Consider the following 12,002-nt stretch of genomic DNA (forward strand, 5'->3'; position numbering starts at 1 on the left):
TGAGTAGTATTCCTTTGTATATATGTACCGCATCTTATTATCCATTCCTCTGGCGATGAGCATGTAGGTTGCTCCCACATCTTGGCTGTTGTGAACACTGCTGCTGTGAACACAGGGGTGCATGTATCTTTTTGAATGATAGTTTCGTCTGGGTGTATGCCCAGAAGTGGGATTGCTGGGTCATATTGTAATTCTACTTTTAGTTTTCTGAGGACCTTCATAATGTTTTCCACAGTGGTTATAGCAGTATAACTATACTATGTATAGCAGTATACCAGTAACTGTATATAGCACTATATCACCACCTTGTAGGAGAGATCCTTTTCTCCACACCCTTTCCAGCATTTGTTATTTGTAGACTTTTTAATGATGGCCATTCTGACTGGTTTGAGATGGTACCTCACTGCAATTTTGATTTGGATTTCTCTAATAGTTAGGGATCTTGAGCATCTTTTCATGTGCCTGTTGGCCTGTCTTTGAATAAATGTCTGTTTTGGTCTTCTGCCATTTAAAGAATTAAGACTCTTCCTCCTTAGATTTGTCCAAAAGAAAAAAAAAAATGAAAAGAGAGAGGGGAACACTTCTTACCTCATTCTCTGAGGTCAGCACTACCTTGATACCAAAGCCAGATAAGGATTTCAAAAGAAAAGAAAATGATAGACGTGTATCCCTTATGAATAGAGATGTAAAAGTCCTTAACAAAATCCTAGCTAACCAAGTTTGGCAGTTTATTAAAAGGATTATACATCATGGCTAATTATATTTTAGTTTCTAGCATCTACTTGCTTTTGTCTATTCTTTCTGCTGCTGCTGCTGCTGTTACAAATCTCCCCAGAACTTGGGGCCCACAGCTCTGTGTCTGATATTTCCTTCTCTAAGAATGACTTATTGAGTCTTAGAGTAATGTGTGGCACTTTATGCCTATACCCCCACTTCCTTTTTGTGTGGTATGTGTTTTACAATTATAAAAATACCTCTTTTCCCACCTTTTCATTTCGACTGACTTTTACATCTACAGAAAAGTTGAAAAGCCTTCACCTATACTTGCTGATGGCTAGCATATTTCCATGTTTATGTTTTCTTTCCCATACTTATCTATACACAGACACACACACACTTGTCAGAGGTAGACATCTTGGACATTTTTATCCCTAAATACTTCAGGATATATCACCTAAGAATAAAGATATTCTTTTATACAAGCTTAGTACCAATCATACTGAATAAATTTAATAAGAATAAAATCAAATATTCTGTGTTCAAAGTCTCCCAATAATATTTTATATACCAGATATATATTTTTCTTGTTCCAAGAGACAAGTGAAGATCATGTGTTGCAGTTAGTTGTCATTTCTTGTTAGTCTCCTTTAATCCGAAACAGTTTCTCCAGGCATTTTAAAAAATTTTGAAGAGTTCAAGTTTATTCTGTAGACTGTCTCTTTTTCTGGATTTATGTGATTGTTTCCCTGTTATTGGGCTTCCCTTGTGGCTTAACTGGTAAAGAATCTGCCTGCAGTGCGGGAGACCTGGGTTTGATCCCTGGGTTGGAGAGATCCCCTGGAGAAGGGAATGGCTATCATCCACTCCAGTATTTCTTGCCTGGAGAATTCCATGGATTGTATAGTCCATGTGGTTGCAAAGAGTCAGACATGACTGAGCGACTTTCACTTTTGCTTTCCCTGTTATTAGATTAAAGTTAAACATTTTTGGCAATGGTAGTATTATGATGCTGTTCCTTCCCGTTGCATCACATCAAGAGACTCATAGTGATAGTTTGTTCCATTATTGGTGATGTTAACCAAGTTTAATCACTTGGTTGGTATTCTGACAGTCTAACATTATACCCTTTTACTTCATGTTCCCTGCCTGAATCAATGAACATGTTACCTGTTATTGTCATTATTCTTGAATTTGGCTAGTCAGAATTCCTTTAGGTCCCCGCTCAGTGCTTGAATACCTCTTTCCTCTTTACACACAATTCCAGGCTTACTTTGCCCGTCTCGCCAACCCTGATGTTATTTTAAAAAATAAACATTCACATATTAAAAGTTTATTTACTCTGTAGAAGAAAATTAGGATATCACTTTTTGTAGGTCTTTAAAAATATTGTAATAGTGAAAAAATTAAGAAGCTTATGGTAAATAACTCTGTTTTCTTGGTGAATAAAGTCCACATGTTAGTTTTTTTTAACGGGCTCTTATCTCTGTTGTTAATATAGTTTTGGGGCAGTGCCGTGACAACATTGAGCCAAAAAAGTTGCCTATCTCTGAAGAGGAGCAGATATACCCCTGGGATACGTGTGCAGCAGTTCATGACGTGAGGCTTTCATTATTACAACGTTATTTTAAGGATGTAAGTGTTCTTTTTATTAAATGTTATTTTTGTCTGTAAAATTGATAGATATTTCTCTCCAGAGTTTTATATTTTTCTTCAACCAAATATCTTTCTGACTTGGAATTTGGAACTTTATTAGAAAAAAATTAGTATGTGGATAGTAATAAATAGAAGTCAGTTAACACATAAAAATTTCAGGTTTCAAATATTATGCCTTTGTTTTAAATGTTGTTTATTATAAGATATACAAATTCAGTTCAGTGGAATGATAAGTTTATATTATCATTTTAAACACTTTTATATATTATTTTATATACATTATAAAAACTTTTAGATGTGGCACTTATGTTTTATGAAGATTTTTGCTTCTGTCTTTTTCATTTAAAGATAGACAATAAAGTCTCATGATGCTTTGATATGTAAAGTAGGGGCAGATTTATCATGGCTTCTATGATTTCTTGTTGTGAACTTGGTAGATTTTTTCCCTGGCTCTTCGTACTTTGTGGCTCTAACTCTCAGGTATTCATAAGACTTAGATCAACTCAGTTTATTTAGTAGCGGCAACATTGTTAACTTCTTTGTAAAATTTTGATACCGTTTTTTAAGTTTCCTGAGGGGTTATCATGGAGAAGGCAATGACACCCCACTCCAGTACTCTTGCCTGGAAAATCCCATGGACGGAGGAGCCTGGTAGGCTGCAGTCCATGGGGCCGCTAAGAGTAGGACACGACTGAGCGACTTCACTTTCACTTTTTACTTTCATGCACTGGAGAAGGAAATGGCAACCCACTCCAGTGTTCTTGCCTGGAGAATCCCAGGGACGGGGGAGCCTGGTGGGCTGCCGTCTATGGGGTCACACAGAGTCGGACACGACTGAGGTAACTTAGCAGCAGAGGGGTTATCAAATGGGGATTCCTTTCACCTGTTGTTATTTGACTCTGCTGTATTTTGAGTTAAGTAACATCTGTTAATAACTTAAAATACTTAAAATATAAAATGAAGCATTATTTTTAGTTATATATATATATATATACACACACACACACACATATAAAAATGTATATTAGTAGATTTCCAAATATAATTCCTTCATGTACATAATGTACTAAGTTAAATGGAAGCAGCTAGTAGGATATGTGGCGGACAGAATACTTATCTAGAATAAACAGTAACTGATCTAACGTGGTAAGAGTCAGAGTAGAGTGTGATTCAGTAGTCTGGATAAGGATGTTTCTAGTGGATTCTGGAGGAGATGGAAACCCTAGATAGGGAGGTGTTATGTGGAGTAGAAAGAATTTCAGATGAGGAAAACTAGGGTTTGGTTCTGATTCTGCTGTTTCTTAGCAATGTGAGCGTGACCAAACACTCTAAGTCTCAGTTACCTCATCTGTAAAATAGGGCTCGTAATGGTCTTTCATGCAGTAACCCAAAAGATCATTTTACATGTTATAAAGGTCAGTATAAATGTAAAGTGGTATTTTTAATTTTCAAGTTACCTATTTAGGAGGGCTCGTTAGGCCTTATTAAGCAGTTTGGGTTAGGTAATGAGGATAATGCTTCCATATATTTTCAGAGACTTTAAAATGAAATCATTATTTGGAAATAAGACGTCTTTATGTTTGTATATGTACATGCATACATATATGTATACACAGACACACTTTCATACTTTTTCTTTATTGTTTCTTCAGGTTTTCTGCAGCATGTGTATATATGTATATAGTTTTACTAATTGGAGACCAATTAATATCTTCATTTTGGAGAAAATTGTGCTGAATTCTACTTTTGCAGAAATTTACTGCCAACTTTTTTTAGTTTTTTTTTTTCCTGATGTAATCCTGGTTTTAATGTCAGCATTTTGAATCACTTTAGAGTAAATGAGTAAAGATGAATCCTAAGGCCAAATAGAAAATAAAAATAACTTAGTCAAAATACAACTCAGACCTGAGGACATAATAATTTGAGGGAAGAGGAGATCTAATAAAGGAGAGAAAAAGTAGAGTATCTCTTCTTGCAGTCAGAATAGCTATTCATTTCTAAGAAAGAAAACAAAAAACTTTTTTTTAAAAAAAGCTCTGAACTGATACTTGAACTGGCCTGAATCTGTTTTGTTTTTGTGAGTGATTGTGAGGTTTTATTTCTGCATAAGTACTTTTATATACTTCATAATGGCTATTTTACTTATAAATAGTGTGTTTCCTGGACCTCTGGAGGTCTAGGGCCATTTTTCCTTTTGGTTTTATAGTCCCTTCAGGGCTTCCCAGATGGCTCAGTGATAAAGAATCCTCCTGTCAATGCAGGAGATGTAGGTTTGATCCCTGGATCAGAAAGATCCCCTGGAGAAAGAAATGGCAACCCACTCCAGTATTCTTGCCTGGGAAATCCCACAGACAGAGGAGCCTGAAGGGCTACAGTCCATGGGGTCGTAAGAGAATCATATGTGATTTAGTGACTAAACAACAACAGGTGTGAAGGTGTGGAAGTTGCTCAGTCGTGTCCAACGCTTTGTGACCCCATGGACTGTGTAGCCCGCCAGGCTCCTCTGTCCATGGAATTCTCCAGGCAGGAATACTGGAGTGGGTTGCTATTCCCTTCTCCAGGGCATCTAACACATGCTTGGGTATTGTGGATGCTTACTGGATTTCAGTTTTGTAGCCAGACCATGTAAAGAAGAAGAGTTGTTATCAGTAGACACTGTTAGTGATTATAGAATTAAACTGCATAGATTCTTCTCTCTTCATATCAAATGCATGCTTTTTATAAAGTTGACCTGTAGAATTTCAGTCATACAAGATAGTGTGTTTACTAGTGAAGTTGGAAGTGTTATATATGAGAGCTATGACACTCATATATAAATAGAGAAGGAGGGAACCTGAGCTTTGGAGTCAGATAGATCTGGGTTGAACTTGGGCTTTACCACTTTTAACTGAGTGCTCTTGGTCAGCTTGCAGTCCCTTTTTATTAAAAGAAATAAGACTGCTTACTGCATAAAGTTTTAATAAATATTGAGGTGAAGGTTCAATGTTAAACAGTACAGAGGTGGGCACATTGTTGAATGTAGGTCTTTCTGAAATGTAGGTCTCATATTAGTAAATGATCTCTTGCTTTTTTTGACTCTAGCAAATTAAAAAGACATCTAACAGTTACATAGACAAATGACATACTATTTTCAGTTTTAAAACTAACAGCTTATATATTAAAAGGAAAGATTAATTACATTTTATAGTACATTGTCAAAGAGAATAGCTTATTAGCTGCCTACCAGCCATTCTAAAATGATCTAATACCCAAATCTGCTTCTACTTAAAGTGGCTCCAAAACATAAAACAGAGATGAGCAGGTCTCCTGTTGTTTTTCTGATGTGTAACAGTAGAAACCAGCTCACCTGCTGTGAGAATTTGATTTGTGCTGTTGCACATCTTCAAATCGGCTAGAAAGGCATTTCATACTGTGTGATGCTTTTAACTTACAGATGCTCGTGAAGAGTCTTGATTTAATATTGGAATTCTGTTTACTGTTATTTAAGATGGTTTGGTCATCTAATAGGCTATTTTCCAACATAAAAGTAAAATTTAGTAGTTTGCTTTGTTTTGATGGCTCTCAAATTTTTCATCATGTGCTGTCACTCACGTTAGACCTCGTACCAGTATTGCCCTGACTTGGCCATGTATTTGCTGTAGACTCTAGAGGGTTTCCCTGGTGGCTCAGATGGTAAAAAATCCACCTGAAATCCCTGGGTCAGGAAAATCTCCTGGAAAAGGGAATGGCTACCCACTCCAGTCTTCTGGCCTGGAGAATTCCCTGGACAGAGGAGCCTGGCAGTCTGCAGTCCACGGGGTCGCAAAAAGTTGGACACAACTGAATGACTTTCACTTTCACTAGAGGGTAAACTCAGGGTCAGGCTGAAATGCTGTTTGGCAGAGGCCAAATGAAAATTTAAAGAAACTTGCTTTAGGAGGAAAAGTCTAGACTGTTTATAGGTTGAAAAGAAGGAATTAGCAGAGAAGTTTAAAGAGAAAGAGAAGATGAAAGGAATTAACTTTGAAAATGCATTTCCAAAGTGTATGTAGTTTGTTTATATAATCTGGGTTCCTTTTTGTGTTGTTTATTATATTAGACCCATATAAATGTTTAGGCACTTTTAAAATTCTCATGAGCAGATTTGTACTTTAGAAAGATGTGTGCAAGATGCATCATGGAGACCAGTTAAAATTTATTTAAGAACTCTCTTCCCCACAACAGATCACATAGGCTTGACTGTTACAGTGGGAATAAAGAGAGAGAGGCCAAAATCATGAATTATACAGGAGATAGATTTCATATAGTTTGGGAACTAATTCTGTGGTGTGAAGGAAAGGGTGTGATGTAAATAACTTTTAGCTTTCTGATTTGGTGACTAAACAGATGTAGAGTTTTTAAGCCAAGAGGAAGAGAAAGATTCATAGAGAAAATGAACATTTTTGACACATTGGTTTTATTTTATCTGAAGGACCTCAAATTGGAGATTTCTGGTTGTCAACTGAGTATTTGTATCTGGCATTCAGGCAAGAGACCCAACTTGAAGAATCATTGAATATACTGATTAAGTTCACTCAGGGAGAATAGTTTTAATAAGAGAAAAGCTTTAAGAATTGAACCTTGAGGAATTTAAATATTGAAGGGGCAGACGAAGGGGAAAAAAAAGTCTTAAAAGGAGGCTTAAACCAAATGGTTAAAGAGACAGGAAAGAAACCAAAAGAGAGTGGCATTAGGAGGGAAGAGGGAAATAGGCATTTGAAGAAGGCAGATGTTAAGGTTAGATGTCACAGAGAAATCCAATACCATGTAGAACAGGTAAAATAATCAGTAGCAGTATACTTTATTATATTTTATGAGGTAGAGAAAGGCTAATTCACAGTTTTTCTCTTTTATTACAAGTATAATTATTTGGAAGCTAAAACTATCTTCCAGATTTAAAGATATTGCCTCGGGGTTATCAAGTCAGGTGTTTCTTTATATCACAGAAATACAAAGCCCACATAGGTATAACAATATGAAATGATTGAGAGGTTTATGTAGATTTGTTTAGGTATGTTTCTGCTTCTTTAAAATTAATTATATTTTGTCTTTTTTTTTTTAAGAGTTCTTGTCTCTTGGCAGTATCAATTGGCTGGGAAGGAGGTGTTTATGTACAAACCTGTGGCCACACATTACATATCGATTGCCATAAATCTTATATGGAATCATTACGGGTAAGTTGATTGAAACATGTTAAATAAAGATGTTTGTGTCTTTCAAGGTATTAAATATTTTTTTACAGCGTATACATCCTAATTCATCTTGGGTGATTATGATTGCCATTTGAACTATTCAGCTTCACAGTTCCTTGACCTCTTCAACTTTAGGGATTTCATTTTTTTACTTCACATTGGCAACTGACTTCCATAACTGTAATTTTAGATTTTGCTACTTTAGCTCTAAAGTAGTAAGCTTTAATATCCTACCATACCATTATGGTATAGCACTTGTCAAAGTCTCTATCTTTACTCTTATTGGTGTGTTTTGCTTCTGACCTCAACATCTCTAGTCCTTTGTTGTTCTGTTGCTAAGCTGTGTCCAACTCTTTGCGACCCCATGTACTGCAGCCTACCTAGTCCTTCCCTGTCCTTCACTATCTCCTGGAGTTTGTCCTTCTCTCCTTCCCTGTCCTTCACTGTCTCCCGGAGTTTGTCCTTCTCTCCTTCCCTGTCCTTCACTATCTCCCAGAGTTTGCTCAGATTCATGTCCACTGAGTTGGTGATACTATTTAACCACCTCATCCTCTGCTGCCCTCTTCTTTATGCTTTCAGTCTTTCCCAGCATCAGGGTCTTTTCCAGTGAGGGGGTCTCTTCACATCAGATGGCCAAAATACTGGAGCTTCAGCTTCAGCATCAGTCCTTCCCATGAATATTCAGAGTTGATTTCCTTTAGGATTGACTTGGTTTGATCTCTTTGCAGTCCAAGGGACTCGCAAGAGTCTTCTCCAGTACCACAATTTGAAAGCATCTATTCTTTCCGCCCCTTGCATTTGCCTAGTACACTAGCGCTTTCCTCACCTCATTTTCTTGTACTATGTCCATTGTGCTCTTAATACTAGTCATTTAATCCACCTCCTTTGACTTCATACCCAGGTAGCTGGCACTGTTAGAAAAATTGTAAAACTAAGCAGACTAGTACATATACACATCTGTGATTTCTTAAAATAGTGGCTCAGTTAGGGTCATGGACTGTGGATATTACTAATCAACTAATTTACCTGTCTTTGATCAGTTCCCTCTCCTAGTCTCCTTAGCAACTATTCCAAATCTTTGCCTCCTCTATCCCAGACTCTTTGCCTAAATCCCAGGATGCCTTTCCCCTCATCAGAGTCTGTTTCTTCCTGACTTGAGAATTTTTTAAATGATAGCTCATGGTGTGTGGTAGGATAGGAAAGGCCATATAAACTGAGGGAAAAGGGAGGGACTAAAAGAGATAGGAGTTGACAGTCAAAATGTAAGGTGTTTGAATTTACTGTTTTCTGATATGGACAGTTGTTTGTCCTTACAAGATAAGGGTGTGTCATGGTAACAGGTGCTAGGATAGAGTAGAGGTCAGAGCCATTGGAGCTGCTGACGTCAAGTAGCTGATGAGGTCATTGAATTATGTAAGATTGGCTGTCTACATGCACATTGAAATTGTATAAGAGGATGGCAAAAGTTGGAGTGAGGAAGAACACGAATCTAGTTACTGAAGTCTTCGGATATTAAGGGCAATGAATGGCAGTAAAAAGGAAGGAAAAGGGGTGATTTCTTTAAATGACCTGAACCACACAGGGAATGCAAGAATAATGATCTTGAGCCAGCACTGGAGGTGAGAAGGGTACTGATGTTTGAGGGATGTGAGAAAATGAGCAGTGCCTTTTTGAGAGGTCTTCTGGGGGTGCTTTAGGAAGGAACCTAGTTTCAGTCAAGACTAGGATGAAGACCTAGCAGTTTAAAAAATTATAGCGACAGAAAAGCTTATCAAAGAATGTCCTTCAATTACTAGTACCTTGTCCCAAACCTTTTAGTACACTCTTCTTGTATATCTTTAAAACTCACCTCACAAGTCTCCTTCTCTGGGAAGCCTTGTTTGTTGGATTTATCACACTGTTGTTGTTTCTATTTGCTTTTACGTTGTCAGTACCTTAAATGAAGATGTCTCTTAACTCTTTTTGCAGTAACATGGTATAGCATTTGACACATGATAGCAGTTTAGTATGTGTTTCTAGAATTGGATTTAAGAAGACATAGTGTTAGATTTTTAAGGTCTTGAAGAAATGAATGTCACAAAGTAAAAAAGGTGGAATTCAGTTTTTTGGCCTAAGTATTTGAGATCCAAGATACAGTGAAATGAATAATACGTTAAACAGTTGGGAAACCTAAGTTCATTTGGACATTGTCATTAACTATCTTTGTGAAAGTCTTTCAGTTGTGTCCAATTCATTGCGACCCCGTGGACTATACAGTCATGGAATTCTCCAGGCCAGAATATTGGAGTGGGTAGCCTATCCCTTCTCCAGGTGTTCTTCCCGACCCAGGAATCAAACTGGGGTCTCTTGCATTGCAGGCAGATTCTTTTACCAGCTGAGCTACCAGGGAAGCCCAAATATCTTTGTAACCGTGGGCAAATAAATTCATTTTTTTCTTTTTTGTATCCTTTTTTCTCATTATTTTTGTCTTGTTAGTAATAATGTTTATATTGTAGCATTCATGCATTTACTTTAGTACATTAAAAACATTTTAAGATTAAATCATTAGGTTAGTGGCAAAACAAGAGAGACTACTGGAAAAAAGAGTAAGATAGTGGTTAGAACTACAGGATAGCAACTGCCTAAAAGAGCAGAATAGATGAGGGTGGTATCAGTCAAAAGAAGGAAACAAATGTAGCAGCCTGGATTCCTTCCTTAAATTCTGGTTGGCTAGCATATGTTGTAATCTCTCATGAGCAAGAGTTTCCTCCAAGGCATATTTGCATTATGTATGTTTGTTTCAACTAATTTTTCTTCCCCCTCCTATCAGAAACATCTGAAGGATGCTGAATTAATTCCCCTTCTTATCACTTTTCTGAGTAGTCTAACTAAATCTTTTCCCTACCTGTTAAACCTAAATAAACCTAATGCATCAAGACCAGTCAGTTTTGTTCAACTGTTAGACACGTTAGAAGGTGTATCACATTTTTTTTTAGACTTGAGTCAGTTCAGTCTCTCAGTCGTATCCAACTCTTTGCAACCCCATGGATTGCAGCACACCTGGCTTCCCTGTCCATCACCAGCTCCTGAAGCCTGCTCAAGCTCATGTCTATCAAGTCGGTGATGCCATCCAACCATCTCATCCTCTGTGGTCCCCTTCTCCTCCCAACTTCAGTCTTTCCCAGCATCAGGGTCTTTTCTAATGAGTCAGTTCTTTGCATCAGGTAGCCCAAGTTCTGGAGGTTCAGCTTCAGCATCAGTCCTTCCAATGAATATTCAGGACTGATTTCCTTTAGGATTGACTGGTTTGATCTCCTTGCAGTTCAAGGGACTCTCAAGAGTCTTCTTCAACACCACAGTTCAAAAGCATCAATTTTTTGGCACTCAGTCTTCTTTATGGTCCAACTCTCACATCCATAAATGACTGCTGGGAAAACCATAGGTTTGACTAGATGGACCTTTGTTGGCAAAGTAATATCTCTGCTTTTTAATATGCTGTTTAGGTTGATCATAGCTTTTCTTCAAAGGAGCAGGCGTCTTTTAATTTCATGGCTGCGGTCACCATCTGCAGTGATTTTGCAGCCCAAAAAATAAAGTCTGTCACTGTTTCCATTATTTCCCCATCTATTTGCCATGAAGTGATAGGACCAGATTCCATGATCTTCGTTTTCTGAATGTTGAGCTTTACGCCAACTTTTTCACTCTCCTCTTTCACTTTCATCAAGAGGCTCTTTAGTTCTTCTTCACTTTCTGCAATAAGGGTGGTGTCATCTGCATATCTGAGGTTATTGATATTTCTCCTGGCAGTCTTGATTCCAGCTTGTGCTTCATCCAACCTGGCATTTTTAGGCTTCAGATCAGATCAGATCAGATCAGTTGCTCAGTCGTGTCCGACTCTTTGCGACCCCATGAATCGCAGCACGCCAGGCCTCCCTGTCCATCACCAACTCCCGGAGTTCACTCAGACTCACGTCCATCGAGTCAGTGATGCCATCCAGCCATCTCATCCTCTGTCTTCCCCTTCTCCTCATGCCCCCAATCCCTCCCAGCATCAGAGTCTTTTCCAGTGAGTCAACTCTTCGCATGAGGTGGCCAAAGTACTGGAGTTTCAGCTTTAGCATCATTCCTTCCAAAGAACACCCAGGGCTGATCTCCTTCAGAATGGACTGGTTGGATCTCCTTGCAGTCCAAGGGACTCTGAAGAGTCTTCTCCAACACCACAGTTCAAAAGCATCAATTGTTCAGCGCTCAGCCTTCTTCACAGCCCAACTCTCACATCCATACATGACCACAGGAAAAACCATAGCCTTGACTAGACGGACCTTTGTTGGCAAAGTAATGTCCCTGCTTTTGAATATGCTATCTAGGTTGGTCATAACTTTCCTTCAAAGGAGTAAGCGTCTTTTAATTTCATGGCTGCAGTCACCATCTGTAGCTGTC

General features: G+C 38.0%; 1 protein-coding gene across 1 annotated transcript in view; it reads left to right on the forward strand.

Annotated features, from left to right (window-relative positions):
* UBR3 (ubiquitin protein ligase E3 component n-recognin 3 (putative)) overlaps positions 1-12,002 on the forward strand; it is a 205,486-nt gene that overhangs the window by 138,635 nt on the left and 54,849 nt on the right. The window contains 2 exon segments of the mRNA XM_010849413.1: positions 2,219-2,352; positions 7,455-7,565. Of these exon segments, the coding sequence (XP_010847715.1) occupies positions 2,219-2,352; positions 7,455-7,565 (245 nt within the window).

The sequence above is a fragment of the Bison bison genome, unplaced genomic scaffold (assembly GCF_000754665.1).
Source record: "Bison bison bison isolate TAMUID 2011002044 unplaced genomic scaffold, Bison_UMD1.0 scf7180017864282, whole genome shotgun sequence".
Taxonomy (NCBI): Eukaryota; Metazoa; Chordata; class Mammalia; order Artiodactyla; family Bovidae; genus Bison; species Bison bison.